We start from the raw sequence: 19,362 nt of genomic DNA on the forward strand, positions 1-19,362 counted from the left end.
ATGGGATACTAGGAGCATTAGAGATGATGCTTCTGTTACTGGACATGACATAAGGTACCAAATGGCGTAAGCGAAATGTAAAACGGGAAGGGATGTGTGAGACGCTTCTTATGCGTCACAACTTTTATACCCGGTACTCAGAAGGAAATCTGTACCTTAGTGGTTTTCTCATTATGTCATCAACATCTAAATCACTTCTCACGCCAACACGCTCCTTTAGCTCGTCCCCCTCCACTAGAGCCGCACACTGCAGAGGCAGAGGCCGCACACTGCAGAAGCAGAGTGTGAATGAGAGAATGTGCAAAAAACAAATAAAGGCTGCGGGCGTTTTCTCGTATCTTCAAAATTGTGAAAGTCGCAGATTTTTCGCGATTTGCGGGTCGGTGCTCATTTTTTAAATACACTTATAACAGTGTGAGCTTATAGAAGTCTGGATGCAACATTTGGTGGCTCTAGCCTTTAGTCTCTGAGATCCAGGCGCTCAACAAGACGGACGGACGGACGGACAGACCGACGGACAGACGGACGGACGAACAGAAAGACATGACTATATCGATTCGGCTATTGATGCTGATCATGAATATATATACTTTGTAAGGTCGGAAACGTTTCCTTCTCTGCGTTACATACATCCACTTTGTGCACAAATACAATATACCCTATTTACTCTTCCAATACCGGGTATAAAAATCGTTGTATCTATTAGATATATGTATATATATATATACATATATCAAAATAAGACTATATATATTTTTTTTGAACTTTCGTAATGAGAAATTATGATTTTTTGCTTATAATACTTATGGTTTTTTCTTGTTTTGTATTTCACACGTGTCGTTTGCTTGTATATGTATGAATGTATGCATTTGTGAGTCTTGTGTTAAATATTTATATGTACAGCTTAATGGTTTATGCTACTAAATAAAAATATATCAATTATATAATTGTGTCCAGTTGTCGGGCTTGGTGTAAAATCTTTTTTTGATGTCCTACTAAAGTGATCCCCATGTCCGAAAGCTGTTGAGCTGTTAACCTAGAGATCTGTGGAAGGGTGGTTCAAAAAACAGTAATAACGGTTAGCTATTGTCGCAAATCTTTAGAGCGCTTATAAACTACGAAACTATGTATATACTTGAACGTGCATATAGTACGACATAGTAGATCTATCTCACCTGTTGTGCATTCACTAAATTAGCCTCTTTAAAATGTTGACAGTATCTTGACATTTTAATATTCTCCAACCATGAGTCTGTGCTTAAGAACATGTTCTGTCCACGTTGTGTATCCAAAATATGAGCTCCGTCTGTTTCCGGGGAGTTGCGAGTTGTCAGCAATGACTGTGGTTGTCTCGCTAAGTTGTCAAGCGTCGAAACGATGCTGGCAAATGTGGGACGATGCGTTCGCTGCTTTTGCCAGCAATCCAACATCAACTGATAAAGAGCTTCTGGACAATCCATTGGCGCCGGTAGGCGATAGCCCTTTTCAATACTCTTTATTACGTCCTACGTATACGATAGGGAACTAGGTGAGTACGCTGCATTTTTGCACATCGATATGCGAGGGTGGCGTACCTGATTTGACCAGTTCCAGTATGGACGTTCACCATAGGACATGACCTCCCATAAAACTACTCCGTAAGACCAAACATCCGATGCGGACGTGAACTTTCTAAATGCAATTGCTTCTGGGGCAGTCCAACGTACCGGTATTTTACCGCCCTAAAATATTTACAGCGATAAATAACGGAAATTCGCACTCAAAATTATACACTTATCAGCTAGTGGTAGCTAGCATGCAAATGCACTATACTGGTCTACTGTCCTAACTTACCCGTGTTGTGTACGCATCACTTGCATTTTCGATTTCTCGTGATAAACCAAAGTCCGCAATTTTGCAAATCAATTGGGCATTAACGAGAACATTCCTTGCCGCCAAGTCTCTGTGTACATAGTTCATGTCACTCAGGTAGGACATGCCACTGGCGATGCCACGGAGCATTACAATCAGCTGAAGCGTTTGGAATTTGCCGTCATTCACTCGCAGAAATGTGTCCAAGCTGCCATTTTCCATGTACTCCGTTATTATCATAACCGGATTGGAGCGTGTAACTACTCCTTGTAGATATATTACATTCGGATGATCGAACTGCCCCATTATTGAGGCTTCAGTCAAAAAATCACAACGTGCCTTTTCCGAAGATCCTATAAAACCAATGATAATTATTAGATTTATAAATCCGTTTTGGGTGAGATCTTGTTTCAATCGTTCTTCCATCGTTCTATAACGGAACGTCTTTTATGTGTTTCATTTATTTAATACTTAAAAACCAAAATGGTTATCGCATCACCTTGTGTTCACACATGAACAATTTACTATTTATAATATTATATGTAATGAAAATGCACAGTTGACTTTGATAAATATGCAACAGGAGTTATTATATCTGTAGACCAGGGCTCGGCACGGCCCTATCCCTGGGGTGCGGAAAAATGCGCTGCTGCTGCGCTGCCCTCACGTACACGCGTATGACAGTGATTCGTACCAATACCAATAAAGTGAAATGTTCCGTTTTGCGTGCGTTTTCACATACAAACGCAAAAACGGCTCGTTAATTGTATGGGTGCCGAGCCCTAAGGTCTACAGCTTAGTAAACACATGTAGCAACCAAACTGCTCTCTGCCGACAACTTGACTCTTATGTATTAATGTACCTCACCTGGTTTCAATGTCTTTATTGCCACGTCAATATCCTGCACAAAGTTGGGAGGTATCTTCAAACGACCTCGGCATACATCACCGAATTCTCCACCTCCTGCATAAATGTAAAAAATGTAACAACTGAAACCAAAGCCAAACTGTCAAAAGTGACAACAAACTAACCAATAATTGCTTCTATAGTTATGTAGTTGGCATCTATTTCACGTGCAAACTCCCGTATAGCCTGATTAGGATCCTCATATGTATGAGGATCGACGTAGCTCCGACTGTTTCCAAACAGGGGCGTTGTCACTGGAAAAACAAAGGGGAAGTAAATCGTTAAAAAAAAGAGATCCCATGCGAATATACATATGTACATACATATATTAAAATAATATATAACGTATATTAATAAAGCCCATAATACTCATAAGGTAGCATGCGAGTTAGGCCAAGAACCATAGAATCAGAATTAGTACAACCCAAAGACATATGTATGTATGCAAAAAATATACCGTTTGAATGAAGAGTCTTGACAATTGGAGTAGTATCCATAGAATTAACTAAAAAAAATAAAAATAATATTACATATTTATGTTTTTTATTTTTATATAGATTAAATTAAATTTTTTTTCTGCAAATAATTATAAAACTATAGTAGCATTGTTGCGGTTTACAGCTAAGAGTCCGTGGGTGAATGCAAAGTAAAGAAAGTTGAAAACATTGATATACGAAAACACACGACTGGTACACAGATCTGATGACCTTTTTACCGTGTAGGATAAATTTATACTATTTGAAAACATGAGAGTATTATTTGGCTTAGTTTAATTTATGAGTCAAATCACTTACTATATGTCACAACCAGTCCTTTAAGGAGATATATGTTTTAATAGGGATTAGAGGAGGCGGATATTAATACATGTATGTTTAAGGTTTCATTTTACAAAATTCATGATTCTATCAATAAGAAGGTGCCCCGTTTTGCTCAAAACTAACAATGTTTTTAAGGCGAAACGAGGAGGATTTTTATGAGGCGCTGTAACGCGTTAATACTTTAATGCCCGGTGATCAGTCAGCATATTCATATTTAAGTACACATATACACATATGTATGTATGTACAGTTGCGAAAAAAATAATAGCACCACTACAACACATTTTGTTCTTGGACAAAAAAAAAGCAATTACTGTGGCGATTTTTTTAAATTTTTAGTTTTTTTATATAGTTAAGTATTCCCTATTAACAAGCAAAGTGTTGCCTTTCTTCAAAATTCTGTCTTTATATTTTTTTTTTTTGAACTTTAAAGAAAAATACCACGAATATGGCGAAAAAATAATAGCACCGTTAGCACTATTTTAAGTGAATATCCGCAATTTCGCGGAATTGACTTTGTATAAACCACGTATTTATTAGTTTTAACTAATATTTCATTGTTTCTATCATAAAAGCTAATAATAATCATTACAATAATACGTGGAAAGCTCTGAAATGCGAAAAAGCGCGACCCTTGCAAAAAATTTATGTTTGACGTAAAAACTTACAGAGAATTTGGTCAATTGGTAGGCAGTTTCAATAAAATGATTAAAAACGCCTTAAACTATGAAGAAAAGTGTAAAACACGTGGATGAAAACGATCTATGACCCCTTTTAGGGTCAAAAGGCTGATTCGCGAGAGCGAGAAGGTTCCCTTCAAGCCTGCTATCGCGCTTAAAAAAAGAGCTTAAAATAAAAGCGAAGGGCTAGAAAGTTTGGAAATATCTTAGACAACATAGCCTAAAAGCCTGCTGCCCAAAAAAAATCGCACTTTAAAACGCCAGACAAATTACTAAGCACATGATGTTTGCAAGGGAGCATGCCAATTGGACATCCCTATAATGGAGCATAAATTTTAATGTCAGATGAGTAAAAAGTGTTTTATTTACTGAAAAGGGATCTCGATCATACTTAAGACGTTCAAGGAACACCAGTACACCAAAGAAAACCATTAAAAATAAAAGGTTGAATTTAATGGTATGGGCCTGCTTCTCTTACTATGAAGTAGGGCCAATACATTGACTATAAACCATCATGGATCAGCACGTGTCCTTGAATTTCATGGAGACAGTAATGCTACCCTTTGCAGAATACGAAATTCCACTCGTATGGGTCTTTCAAACGGAAAATAGCCCCAGCATGAAAGCAAAGGAATGGTTCGGGGCCAACACTGAACGTGTTAAAGTGGCCTGCACAGTCGCCTGACATAAAACCGATCGAAAATCTGTGGTCCGACGTCCAGAAGGCAGTTGCTGATTCCAAACCAACCACTGTCGGATCACTTTGAGAACAAATTTAAGAGTCCTGGTCCAAAGCTCCTCAAAAGCTATGCCTGGACTTAGTGGATTCCATGCCAAGACGCTGCGCAGCTGATGTTGCCAAAATAGGACACTGAACTAAATCTTGAATGATAAATATTGATTTAGAATTAATAGTTCAAAAGTGTTAACTAAGAAATTCATTACTTGTTGGTCATTTTTTAAATTTTAAATCCATTTTTCAAAAGTGGTGCTATTATTTTTTCGCCTAATTTTACGAGTTTCTCTAAAGTTCCTTAAATAACTTAAAAGCCTTACAAAAAAGGTGATTTTTTTTGTTGTTCCCAGATTTGTAAGAGTCTTCCCTTTCTAAAAATGTGCTTCAAGTTTCCTTAAAGTTAAAAATGTGAGTTGGGCAACTATTTGAAAATTGCTTGTGGTGGTGGTGCTATTATTTTTTTCACAGCTGTATGTACATATGTGTGCACATATGTAACTTACAGTGATACACATGCACATAAAGCAACTATATAAGGAGGCCTCGTCGGTGGCAGAGTTACTCGCTGCTTTTCCTTACTGTCAGTGCTCGTTTGCTTGTCGACGCGGAAGGTTGGTCGCGGACAAAATTTTTTTTCAAGTGTTCATTTTGCGCTTAAAAATGAGTTGGTGCAGTTTATGCGGCAAGGTCGCGAAAGATTTGAAAGTGGTTCATGTAGCGAAATGTTCAGAGAGAGCAAATTATTAATTATTAAATTATAAAACAAACAAAAGTCGTGTTTTTTCACATTGCCTTCAAAGTGTTAATCAGCGAAAGCCTTTTCACTCGCACTTTTCACTCGTACAAATGTCTTAAAATTGCCGACGAGACCTCCTTTATAGTTGCTTCATGTGCAGGGGTAGGCACTGGACATAGCCTCGTACTTTTACACTTCCTTCTGTGCGTTACATACATCCGTTATTCCCCACAAATACAATATAACCTATTTACTCTTCGAGTACCGGGTATAAAAATGTAAACTTTGGTATTCGATGCCTTTGGCTAAAAAATAGACATTTTCCAACCTTCGTTTGCACTCTTCTAGAACAATATCATAAAAATATATTAAGCCTATTTTTCGCTCTAATAATAACGATTTAAACAAGTTTTCAGAAACGTTTTTTCTTGGTCAGCTAAAATATAAAGTTATCAGTTTTTTCTTATTTCGTTCTTTTTCTTTATTTAAGGGGATTATTCATATAAGGGGATTTATCTTTGGCTAGCCGAAGTAGTTTTACCACTGGATTTAGAGAAGTTAGGTGTTTAGGCTCTTTGTCGTTATAAACGTATGTGAAAACGAATGCTTTGAATTGTCTTCACAGACAATAGCTAGGCTTTACCCCCGATTGTTTCTGTGTCAACTATGCGAGCCATTTGTGTAATATTTAGTTGAGTGAACTTTAGTTGAGCTTTCAAACTGAGAGAATGGTTTGGATGGATAGAAAAAATGTACATACATGTCTCGTATATGCTTAGTTAAAGCATGGAAGAGAGTTGGAAGTTGGAAGTGAGTGCATAGTCCTTAAAATTACTTTTCTGACCTAATTTCACCCTTTGATTGAAGCATACGGTTCTAGGTTTGCATCAGACGGACATATCCTTATTGACTCAGCAAATGATCATGATAAAGAATATATTTAATTACAAATATGTATTTGTATATCCTATTTATAGATCAAACTTACCTTCATTACTGGCATAGTCCATCGGTAAAGGCAAATGATTTGTAGACTTCTTATCGAGTTCATCTTGATGCTTAGATCGCATAAAGTAGACGGTGGCAACAATAAAAATAACCAGAAAAAGCACGCCCGTCACAATCGCACCAGCTATGAATCGTATTTGGACAGAATCGTCATAAACTGTGATTTTTATGCATAGAGGCAGTTGTTAGATAATAAACGGTGGTAATGGAATCGTATTTGTGAACCTACCAGAGCTTACGGACTGAAGCGTTTGGGCATATATCATATTACTATAAGAGCCGAAGCCATTAATAGTTTTACAGCGAACTTGAAAGCCATATTCTGTACTCTCCAGCAGTCCTTCGATATGTGCTTTCGTGTCCTTTGTATTCAAGGCCGATTTATTTATGGAATCCAATTCGATCTTAGGAAACCATCGCACTTCATAAAACTCCAAAGGAGCATCGTTCTGCAACGGCTTGTCCCATTCCAGATCGGCATCTTTGCTGGTTATGGCCAAAATTCGTAAATTGAACACGGTTGAAAGTAGAGCAGATTCAGTCGTAAAAATTATTTCCGCATGCTCTGTCTTTATTTCATTCAAATCAAGCGGATTGCTTGCAGTAGACGCGTTAGCAAAGGCAATTTCACTGTTTGCTGTCGTTTCGTTTGAATGAAGAATCGAGTCAACGAGATAAGATATGCCATTAGTGGAGTGAATTTGCACCGTATATGTCGTTACGGGATCAAGATTAGTCAGCGTAATTTTTGTTTCGTTAAATGTATCTGTGGACGGGTTAAACATTACATTTGCGCTGCACATGCTGCAGCGTATCTTGTACACAACATCGCTTCGATAGCTGTGAAGCTGGCCCTGGCCTTCGACTAGCTGCGATTCATTCCTAGCTGGTGCATTCCATGATAGTATTGCACTTGTTTGGTCCACAAACAACAAGGTGAGGTTTGTTGGTGCAGCTGGTGGACTATAGCATGGCATGTGTCGACCGTCCCGCGGATGTCTATAGTATCCTGGCAAGCACATGCAAAACGGTGAGCCTGTTTTTGAAGAATTAGAGTGAAGTGGGCACGGCGTACATTTCCGAACCTCAGGCGATTTAAATGTGCCAACGGGACATTCTAAAATAAATGCAACCACACAGATGTTATAAATACATACACTGAATACATACTAATACAACATACACACAACACATACAACAGAATAGTTTCAACCATTTTCAAAAACGATCTGAGCCGATCTTAACTCGGAGATAGTTAGATAGATATATGATGATAGATATTGTCATTCTCTACGGAACTGCTTGTTTAGTTTTCTATTATCTTCCAAATTGTGGATGTGGGAGATTTTCGACCTTTGTGGCGGCGGAAAGGAGCGGGACGAAATTTTGAAATACACTTGCAACTGCATACAGAAGTCTGCATGCTCTTATGGTCTCTGCGTACTAGGCGCTCATCAGGACGGAAAGACAGACAGACACGATTATATCGACTCTGCTTTTGATGCTGATCAAGAATATATGTATGTATATACTTTTTAGGGAAACATGTTACAACGTTACACACATGGCTCCGACCACAAATACAACATGCCCTATTATTCTAAACCATTCAAGAACTATTTAACGAAATAAGTTCAAAAATTTCTGTAGCCCTACTTTTATGTTGACCGCATATTAATGGTGATGTTTGCCGAAAAAAGCCAAATAATAATGGAAAAACACGAAAAGGGAAAAGCTACCATAACCTTATAATCCTGCATAGGAATGCATGATAGTTGTTCGAGTAAAGAAAAAAAACTTTTTTGTTCAAGGAATAGCAGAAAACATTACTACATTGCATTACTCTTAGTTTGACCACAACTGTATGCACATACATATGTACATACAAACGCGAACGGGAGTACCAGAGATACGAGATACGAAGACGTATAACAAGAATACTGACCTGTACATGTTTTATTGCCATCGTTTGGTTCGTAGCCGACCTTGCAACGGCACCCGCCGGTAAGAATCGTCCATTTTCCATCCCCCTTGCAAAGATATGTGGGTGGTTCATATGGCTCAGCATTTTCTACGCACGTTCCGTTCTGTTTTTCAATAATAGTTATCTCCTTTCCCGTAGGCGTTTCGTTGAAGTGTGCAAAGTTTTCAGTAACAGCCGGACACGTTATGTAATAGACCTTTACTGCGAGGACGCTTATGCACGCGCCCTGATCTCGAAAGGCAAAGTATACGCCCTTTTTGTTCACAGCTATGCTCTTCACTTCTGTGTTGATATCCACATCGGAGTTCTGATTGAATCGACCTTCTCCAGCAGCAATCCGAGCTATAAGTCTGTAGCTATCAGTTTGCCAAGGCGGGGGCTCGCGAGTCGCAGCGTCAAACTCGTAGAAGAGTAAACTAAATGTTTCTTTGCAAGACAAAGCATTTCCTGAAAAATGTATGAGCACGTATGGTACAGGCCGATGGAAATATGCTAGGCTTGTGGCTTACCTGGGAATAGGGAACAGTCCCGTATTGTGAATTGAATTTCAATATAAAGTCGGTTGGCCGGTCCTCGATCAATAAACGGCGACCACAGCCAGTTGTTGACATTGTGATATGCAACATCACAAACAACATAGCTCCTCCAGTTAATGCCTTTAACAAAGTCTGTAAATGATTCTTCTACCCACTTAGTGGTTGTAGAAGTATAAAAATAAAAAATAATAATATAGCATGGTCGCATATGTATGTATACTTATGTACATTCATGTATTTTATAATATGAATAGTTTCTTTAATATACATAAGTCATTATTATATCTGTAGTTGTTATAACAAAAAATAATACGCACGCCGGGAGTTTGAGCCTGCGGACCATACGGATATCGTGTCCATTCCAGAGTAGCTTCTCTGGTGGTGTCCAACAGAACAACTAAAATTTGTAGTTAGTCAAGAGTTTATATTCAATTTGGAGAAGCATACAAATCATACCTTGATCTGCGTGGGTCAATCTTATATTGTATTGAATTGCAATCAGCCAACTTAAGCATAATAAGGATATCCTGGCAATATAGCGAGATATATTGTGCACTGGTTTAGGTGATGGCATTGAAATCGGATGAACGAGTGTAGACGGCACTAAAGCATCACTGATTTTGTGAAATTTAATTTGTAAGAAAGCCAATTTACCCCTGGAAGAAATGGTGTTTCGGCTGACTATGCAACCGCTTTTACAATCTCGTCTATGGACTCCACAGCACGTTGATGGCATTTTAAATGTTCGATGATTTTCTCAGTTGTTTTATTTAGATTTCTTTCATATACAAAAATATTAGGTCGCTTGCATGGTGCGGACAGCATCACAAGTTATTCAAGTTCCATGGCATGCTATTTGGACGAGAGATGTACAAGCGTATAAAATACAAGAATTTGAGGGTAGTTAATTCACTTGTATTTAAAGAACAGCCTTAGTTCTGCACTTTATATTTCCTTTTCAGGACACACTACCATGCGCATTTTACTTTTGTGTTCGCGTGTGTATATCCACATGCATTGTGGCATGCGATACCTGCATTTTCTGATGCAGCTGCATACATACAAACATAATTGTATGTATGCTGTAGAATTGGTGGTACAGGACGCTAGCTGATTTCCTGTATTTTTCCTGTTTTTGATTCGGGTTTGCTTCAAATAAGCCTACTACTTAAGTCGTTTCCCTTTAGTTGAGTAGTTAAACGCAAAATCGATTTATTATTACATTTCAGGAGCTCGTTTAGCGAATATGCACTTCTACATACATTTATTCGTATACACAATACACACACATTTTCAGTCGTCCGCGTTAAAATTTAAACATTGGCCCACGTACTTGTGATTTCTTTTAACAATCAAAAATTAGTAATAACTTGTGTTTAGTACGGCGACGAGACATTACATATGAATTAGATTATTAATTCGTTTCTCAATTTTTAATTCGTATTCCTTGTATTTTAAAAGAACTGCAGTGTGACCCTCTAAAATATACCAAAATATATCTTGAGATTTTCGATATATACCGTAAGTATACTAAGAGAAAACGAATTTAGTCCACTTAACCTGGCTCATATCAGTACTTGAACCCTAAAGTTAAGCAACGAAAAATAATGGTATTTTTTATTGAAATACCGAGTAGTCGGCAATTGATTAATCCTTCTCTACAAAGCTACTTACTCACCATTTAGTATACCGTAGTGGTATTTGGTGGTGAAGCTTAGTAACAAACAAATTGATCCAAGCAGGAGACTACTTATAGTGGGATTAGTGGCTCATATATTAGCGGAGGAGGACAATCAACGAAGAAAGCGCCGACAAAATGTCTCGGCAACATGAAGTTGCTAGCTTTCGAAGAAATAAAACAAATTAAAAATGCAAATAAATTCTATGAATTCCCATTCATCTATTATAATTGTTTCCTCTTCAGCCTTTTTGATGGCCTCAAGCTTGTTGAACGGCGGTCATTTTTCTTTCCACTTCGACTGCTTTGTTTCCCCCATTTTCTAGGTAATCCCAGTACTAAGATGCGCTACATTTTTGATAGACCAATTCTGGGAGGATATTCCTATGGAAACGATAAGAAATCATCCCTGTTCTTTGTTCTTCAATTTCGCAGCCAGCTTTTCGCAGTGGCAAAAGAGGGATAAAAAAGAGAAATAAATAAAGATATTTGTAATCGTATTAATGCAGTCAAACGAAAACTGCATACATATAATGATTTATTAATCTTATACTCGGACTAATTTTTTCAATATATAAGGAGATGAAACCCATGTTTATTGCATTTCTGTCTTTAATTGTCAGACTCATCTAATAATGCGGTACTTTCTCTGTGCATTTCTGTCCTCCAAGCTCCACTCTAAAATAACACTCCTGCCTGAAATCATACAAAATTTGAACTTTTAACGGATTTCATTCGCATTTGCAGTGCGCTACAGCACTTTCTGTCGCAAGAATATTTTACGTGTCTGAGTTCTGGGCTATGAGAAAAATCTATATTTTCGAGACTATCAAACTACCATTGAATACCATAAAATACCATCGGACCATTTTCTAGGACGTATTGGCCAGTTTTATTTTTAATCAAAGTACTTGCCCGGCGTACAGGCTCTAGAAAACAGTTTGTTCTCTATCATCCTTGAATTTTCTAGAGTCCACTTTTTCGAAACTAAATACTGGGCTAAAGAGTAAGAATTTCGAAATTTTAAATAGCTCTAAATGCCTAGTCATTACATGAGTTTTACAAGGTGTGATAGGACAAGGAGGTGGTTCGCCATTCATTCGATATATTCTATCAGCTGCGCCAGCGCCTGAATTCAATCAATAAATCAATAATATTACAAATAACTGTAATTAATACCTCATAGCAGTTCATGTTTTATCTGCGGAAGCGCGTCGATCCGAACTTCATGCAAAAATGTGAAATTCTCAAACAGTGTCTCAAATTGCCATTTAGAATGTGATCAAACATTTTCAAGCCACGATTTTATTAACGCAAGTTTGTAAATGTTGAAGCGTGTAAGTACGAGTACTTACATAAATATACATATCTCTGGGAATGCATGCAGTTCATAAATATTCAAGTCATATGACTTTTGAACCAAATAACATGTTACAAAGGACTCTAACTTCTTAAAGTTATTTGACTACCTTAAAGCATGATTTTGCTAATTTACGTATGGACATGCCCATATGTACATATTTACATCCAATTGTTTTCGATCTCAAATTCTATGTTTGTTTGTATAGACATATGTACATATGTATGTATGTACATATGTATGTATGTACAGGTGTATGTACATTTAAAAATATAATATGCATGAATGTACGAACTTTAGGCATTTGGTGCGTGTGCAACTTTTCGAATACATGTGTTCATAAGTACATACATACATATGTATATACATACATATATATATGTATATGTACCGAGATACTAGCACAGTAGCGGACATTGAAATGTAGACAGTAAAATATTTTTTTATAATGTTTTGGTATGACTCTCAAGAAAAAACCTGAGTAAACTAAGTAAAAAAATATAAAAATATAAAATTATATAAAGAATCACACGAAAAGTTCGAAAAGTATGCTAATAAACAATTAGTTTACTATTTTGTTGAGCCTCTATGTTTCAGATCTGGTTTCTCATTATTTAATAATTTGTTCAATTCAGATGAAATTGAAAGGTATATACATAGATACATATGTACATATGTATGTATGAGGGGTTAAAGATTCTGTATCGTATTAAGACCAGGTAAATTTCTCGGCTAGTCAAGGTCACATCCACAAAAAACATCGTTTTAGATATCAACCTTTTTAAGTATCTTATATCTAATTCCAATTTAAATAGTTTCTTGATTCTCAAGCGTTTGGGCTTACTATCCTACTTTTATGGTAATTTGGATGGTCTTATTTGTTTTATATGAAATCGAGCTGAGTTGACATATTTCACTGTTCGCTACTATACATATATGTAAGTATTTATTACCGCCATGTGCTCTTATTAAGTACAATCTATACAAAACTATACAGATCCAAATTATGGGTACATCTGTACATATATTTAAAAATGCTCATTAGGCCAGAATAGATCGTTTGCGACCCCATCCCTATACTTTTTTGACCATCATTAACAATATTCAAATAGATACATACATATGTATGTGTTAGGTAGCGCCTTTATTGGTAATTATTTATACTATACATATATCTAAGTATTTATTACCGCCATGTGCACTTATTAAGTACAATCCATACAAAACTATACAGATCCAAATTATGTGTACATCTGTAAATATATTTAAAAATGCTCATTAGGCCAGATCGTTTGAGACCCCATCCCTATACTTTTTTGACCATCATTAAAAAATATTCAAATCGATACATACATATGTATGTGTTAGGTAGCTCCTTTATTGTTAAAACAAATTGCTACTATCTACTTTTTGTACCCGGTACTCGAAGAGTAAATACGGTATGTTGTATTTGTGTACTATTGCGTTTTCGGTGACGAGCTAAAACGGAGTGTTGGTGTGAGAAGTGATGTAGATAAAAAATGTAGAAAAAATGTAAAATTCGAAAAAATCATAATCTAGCTTATGTATGCATGTATGCACATACTGAGCTGTGACGCGTACGAAGCGTCTCACAAACGTCCCTACTCCTTTTTGTAATACAAACTGTTACTTTGATATTATAGTTTAAGTTCTTGAATGAATTAAAAATATACATATGTAGTTATGGGTCGTCGAAAGCACTGTAGGGAAGAAAGAATCTAAAAACTAATCTAATATCAAAACTTTATATGCAGAAGTCCCCGCCCATTCTAAGGTGGTGCAAAACCTTGGGTTGGTTAAGACATTTGAATAAAAATAAAATATCTCAATATCTGTATCTTAAAAATCTAAGGATCAGAAAAGTTAGACAGAGAAACCATCTTCATAGACTGCAAGGGCGAGGTAAACTTTTGAACTTTTTTTTGTAATCACAACACAATTTGGAACACTTATTCGATTTAGTGGAGTGTTTGATCCTGAGTAAATCCTTTTAATTTTAATTTTTTTGTTTTCAAGTCTCCAAACATTTCAAAATCGTTAAATCGCAACTTAACGTATACATATTTTATTAAAAAACGATCACTAAAACTATCAAAATTTCAATCGTATAATCATTACAGCCGAAATAAAGACAACAAGATCATGTTTTTATACCTTTTTTTTGCCAGGAAGAGTACATTGTAGAGTACACACTCCTCTCGCCATCTGCCTATAAATGGAAATACCCCCCTTTTATAACAGCAACAGGAGTAACAGCGATGGGAAATTCACACCTATGAAGTATACTTATGAAGAGAACTCAGTTGCTGAGCATTATCAAAATATTTTGTATTAATTTTACCATTCACTTTTATATTAGTTTAGTATTCAGTATTGTTTTACTTAACTTTATTTTTAAGTCGATCAAGTCAATATTAATTTACTTTGGATTCATATCGCCCTGTCAAGAAGCGAATGGGAGTGGATACATACATATGTATGTATGTTCATAAATATGTATGTATGTATGTACTAGGGCGAGCTGAAAATTAATCGGCCTTACCAATACAACACATTTCTAACCGCCCATAAATATTTTATTCGGTTAATATTTTCTATCATTGCTGAGAGAGTTTCAGATGGTCACTTTTGGAATTTTGACGGGAGTTTCAGCAAGGTCACCTTTAACTTTAAAAACATAATTGAAAAAAATAGATTTTTGTTTACTAATAAAATATTTTTCGTGCGAAAAAAACCGCCACTGAATCCCAGGCTAATAGAGCTAAAAAGATATTATGTTGACACATACAAGAGAAAAAATAAAAAAAAGCCCGACCTCGTATGTATTTATAATGCTTGTATGTAACCGTGTACATTCAAAGTATAGCATATAGCACAGCAACGCAATCAGTTGAATATAACCTTTGGCTTAGAGCCTACTGCTCAGACTTTAATAAGACTTAAAAACAACCGTTAATGCTTGTAGAAATGTATTCGTGCCGCTTCTACTGATAAGATGAAATCATTGCTTTTTTTTTTAGAATTTTACGACAAGTCTGACGAAATCTGTTGACGAAAACTATGAGCCACGCTTGCACACATTGACGGTAGACTAGACAGTTCGGTTATATTGAAAAGAAAACTTAATTTTGTTGAAGTGATGCCACTATTTGGTAAGAAGGACTCCGGCAAGAAGGCCAAGTCAAAGGATATGAAGGAGTTAAACAAACAAGTCTCAATTGAGGAGAAGTACAATCTTCATGGTCTTTTGGGCACGTAAGTAACAGCATTTTTTCATTCACAACGTTACTGTTGATAGTTTTTATATTTGCGAATCATCGTCATCATCTTCCCAACCTTAGCGGAGCCTTTTCCGAAGTGCGATTGGCAGAGAGTAAGGATACTCCAGGCGATCATTTTGCTGTTAAAATAATCGACAAGAAAGCACTCAAGGGAAAGGAAGAATCTCTTGAAAATGAAATACGTGTTCTAAGAAGGTAAGTCGCAGATTAGATAAAGTTGTTAAATCTCAAGTGTCCATCAATCCAGTATTCCCCAATAAAACTTTTCGAGTACATATGCATATTTACATACATATGTACATGTGTGTCATTTGATGTAACGAGAGCCCACATTCGTTTGTAAACCTTGCCTTGCTACAATGTTTTCAAGATGTATAACTGAAGCGTACATTTTTAACTTTGGTATTCGAATTGAACCATTTCGGATACAATGTCTGAGCGCTTAGGTTCATTTATTCTTTTTTATGCATAAAAATATTATTGATTTTATATTTATTTTTGATTTAAAATCTTAAACTGCTTAGTTTAGCCAGACAAGGTTCCAATATTTCCTTATATTACTTATGCATATCAACCTTCTGATCATAAATTTACTTTAATCGTAAATGCAAAAAAAAAATGGAATAATTCAAAACAACTTAACTGATATTGTTGGTCAGTCGGTGGGTAGGTAGTAAATTTAATAAGGATTGAAAATTTCAAATAATTTTTCAACTTGAGGTATATTTTGAGTATGTAAAAATGTGTTAGTTTTTCTTAAAAAGTCGCACCTTCAACAATTATTAGAGCTCTAAAACCTTCTACCTTGAAATATATGTATCGTAACTACGTATACTGTCTAGCCACTTTTCCGTTTCCCTTTCCAAATAATATTAATTTTGTAACTCTCCGCTATATAGAAACTCCAATGTCTGTAGGCTCCTTAATGGATATAAGCCAGCTAATATTCGTATATTTGAGTTTTCTTCGCTTAGTTGTATTATTTTTATTATTTTAAACACTTTCTGGTTGTTTGCTTAATTTGTTTTCTTTTCATGTAGGTTCAGTGCAAATCATTTCGATGCCAACTGTCCGAACGGAACGCGGTGAGTTCATACCCCGATCCCACACTGAACTATGCTTAAGTGAGTTATAGAGAATTGGCAAGAAGATGAAGATAATTGAATGGAATTCGGGGGAATATCAATATTGATTCACACTTCGAATTAATTTTAATGCTTGCGTGTTTAATTAAATGTACCGCATTGAATACATGAAGTACACACTAAAAATACGACTTTACGTCCATTCCATATGACTGCACATCCATATAAAGTTTTCTTAAATATATTTCTAGATTAACTCATCCCAACATTGTGCAACTTCTGGAAACTTATGAGGACAAGTCGAAGGTGTACCTAGTTATGGAGTTGTATGTTTTTAACAGCCATAGCCCAGCTTAATTAAATATACATTATAAACTTGCACTTTCTTTAGGGTGACAGGCGGGGAGCTCTTTGATCGCATTGTGGAAAAAGGTTCGTATACCGAAAAGGATGCCTCTCATCTTATACGACAGATCCTTGAGGCGGTAGATTATATGCATGAACAGGGAGTTGTTCATCGGGATCTTAAGGTAATAATCATAGACTGGTCCCTTATTAATCGTTTCAGATCCCATAAAGATTATATATTCTTGATCAGTACCAATAGCCGAGAAGATATATGCACGTCTCTCTGTCCTTACGTCCGTCCGTCGTGTTTGAGACCTGTTTCTCAAAAACTATAAAATATATCTGAGTTTTTTAGAGAATATCCATATATTTTTGACTCCCAAATTAGGGTTAGATTGTTATAGCCAGAATAAAGAAATTATTAGCAGTGTCTACCGCCCAACCCCTCCATCAGCCATCCAAGCGGCCTCTGCCGTGACTCTGCAGTGAGTGGCTCTAGGGAAGGGGGGCGAGCTAAAGGAGCGTGTTGGCGTGAGAAGTGTTGTAGATGTGGATGGCAGATGAAGAAAAATGTAAAATTTGAAAAAAACCGCTAAGGTACTTAGTACTACGAGTACCGGGTATAAAAGTTGTGACGCGTAAGAAGCGTCTCACGCATCCCTTCTCGTTTTCCTTTATTTCCGAGCTCCCTCCTTTACATTATCCACATAAAATACTAGTTTTAGTTGCTTCTCTATAATTACTACTTCACCAACACTCGTCTTACCTTTAAGAAGAAATTTCTTTTGCCATTAGATCTGCTCAAAATAGATTTTGCAATTTCAGCCGGAAAATTTGCTTTACTACAGTCCTGAAGACGACAGCAAAATAATGATCAGCGATTTTGGTCTATCGAAAATGGAGGATTCTGGCATTATGGCTACAGCATGTGGAACCCCGGGATATGTTGCCCCAGAAGTGCTGGCTCAAAAGCCTTATGGAAAGGCCGTTGACGTATGGAGTATTGGAGTAATATCATACATTCTCTTGTGTGGCTATCCCCCGTTTTATGATGAAAATGATGCCAATCTTTTCGCTCAAATCTTAAAAGGTTATCTTCAATGAATGAAATAATTACATTTAAACAGCCTTACTAATATACATTAAACTGTAGGCGAATTCGAATTCGATTCCCCTTACTGGGACGAGATAAGCGAGTCAGCAAAGCAGTTTATTAAAAACTTAATGTGCGTCACCGTTGAAAAGCGATTTACTTGCAAGCAAGCCTTGGGTCATCCTTGGTAAGTTTTAGCACCTTAATATAAGTTAACAATCAGCACGCTTCTTTGTTTATTGCGAAAAATGTTGTAAAATTTCTTCAAACAATTTTAGTCCATGCGTCAAAATAACTATTTTGTTTTTCGATAATAAAGGATATCTGGAAATGAGGCCAGTAGCAAGAACATTCACGGAACTGTTTCTGAGCAACTAAAGAAGAATTTTGCTAAGTCACGTTGGAAGGTGAGTTCAGCTTCATAGCCAATCCCAATCCCTTTGACTCTCACACATTTTTGTATTCTTATACTAGCAAGCATACTATGCGGCAACAGTGATCCGACAAATGCAGCGAATGGCACTTAGCAGCAATAGCAGTGCTGCAGCTGATGCCGCTAACAATGACGATAGCCGAAAGAACTCTTTAAATCCAATAACAGCCATTGTGCCGTCTGTGTCAGCATCACAAACAACACATTGTAAGATAACGAGCTCCAATGAGCCAACACCGCAAACACAAAACCAGGAAGGCCGGGACATGAACAATCACCAAAAAACAAGTAAACCGAATTAAGGTTCAAGATTAAAGCCAGGCTAGCGTATGCTTAATCTTTTTGCACAACCATAGCCGTCGTCCTCTGCGCTAAAGTTACGATGCGACAGATTAACACATTAATATTAAGCCATAGAAATTATGCCAAACACATATGTACATACATATGTGTAGAATGGATAGTTAGATTGTTTTTGTATTGCGATAAATGATGGTCAGCTTGAACAGTGGCTATTGAGAAACCAAATTAGAATAAAAAAAGAGTTTTGCCAAGTATCACATTTAATCAAACCGTTATAAACTGTAATCAGCAATTACATATACAATGTATACGTATGTATGTCTTGCATTTGAGTAATGTAAGTAAGTCTCTATACTGGCAATGTTTAAAATGAAATAAAGCACTAAGTAATACATATTTCTCTCTGAATACCAAGATAAACTAAACTAGCTAATATTGAGTGCTATCTTTATACATACTTCAGCTTAATTTTTTTTAATGTTTCTGTGCGGTGAAAAAGAAAATC

General features: G+C 36.4%; 2 protein-coding genes across 10 annotated transcripts; one reads left to right on the forward strand and one right to left on the reverse strand.

Moving 5' to 3' along the window:
* Positions 1–760: 760 nt before the first annotated feature.
* LOC117902954 (ephrin type-B receptor 1-B) lies at positions 761–10,726 on the reverse strand. 7 transcript variants are annotated; one of them, XM_034814585.1, is made up of 14 exons: positions 10,289–10,720; positions 9,712–10,107; positions 9,573–9,652; positions 9,229–9,409; positions 8,681–9,166; positions 6,965–7,852; positions 6,716–6,892; positions 3,552–3,569; positions 2,883–3,011; positions 2,719–2,814; positions 1,834–2,204; positions 1,575–1,721; positions 1,176–1,505; positions 761–1,044 (listed from the first exon to the last, which is right to left on the reverse strand). In XM_034814585.1, exons 2-14 carry the CDS (start codon positions 9,989–9,991, stop codon positions 940–942), a joined length of 3,288 nt encoding a protein of 1,095 aa, XP_034670476.1. In that variant the 5' UTR covers positions 9,992–10,107; positions 10,289–10,720; the 3' UTR covers positions 761–939. The 7 variants fall into 7 exon arrangements, with proteins under 7 accessions (XP_034670476.1, XP_034670479.1, XP_034670475.1 ...); XM_034814584.1 differs by lacking the exon at positions 3,552–3,569 and adding an exon at positions 3,215–3,262 and having other exon boundaries at positions 762–1,044; positions 10,545–10,720; XM_034814583.1 differs by lacking the exon at positions 3,552–3,569 and adding an exon at positions 3,215–3,262 and having other exon boundaries at positions 762–1,044; positions 10,518–10,720.
* A 1,343-nt stretch (positions 10,727–12,069) lies between these two features.
* LOC117902955 (calcium/calmodulin-dependent protein kinase type 1) lies at positions 12,070–19,108 on the forward strand. Of its 3 annotated transcripts, none has more exons than XM_034814590.1 (10): positions 12,072–12,270; positions 15,335–15,569; positions 15,656–15,790; positions 16,636–16,680; positions 16,932–17,006; positions 17,072–17,210; positions 17,854–18,118; positions 18,182–18,308; positions 18,441–18,528; positions 18,596–19,108. In XM_034814590.1, the coding sequence occupies exons 2-10, from the start codon at positions 15,454–15,456 to the stop codon at positions 18,854–18,856; spliced, it is 1,251 nt and encodes a 416-aa protein (XP_034670481.1). In that variant the 5' UTR covers positions 12,072–12,270; positions 15,335–15,453; the 3' UTR covers positions 18,857–19,108. The 3 variants fall into 3 exon arrangements, with proteins under 3 accessions (XP_034670483.1, XP_034670481.1, XP_034670482.1); XM_034814591.1 differs by having other exon boundaries at positions 15,349–15,569; XM_034814592.1 differs by lacking the exon at positions 16,636–16,680 and having other exon boundaries at positions 12,070–12,270.
* Positions 19,109–19,362: the final 254 nt, after the last annotated feature.

The sequence above is a fragment of the Drosophila subobscura genome, chromosome dot, assembly GCF_008121235.1.
Source record: "Drosophila subobscura isolate 14011-0131.10 chromosome dot, UCBerk_Dsub_1.0, whole genome shotgun sequence".
NCBI lineage: Eukaryota > Metazoa > Arthropoda > Insecta > Diptera > Drosophilidae > Drosophila > Drosophila subobscura.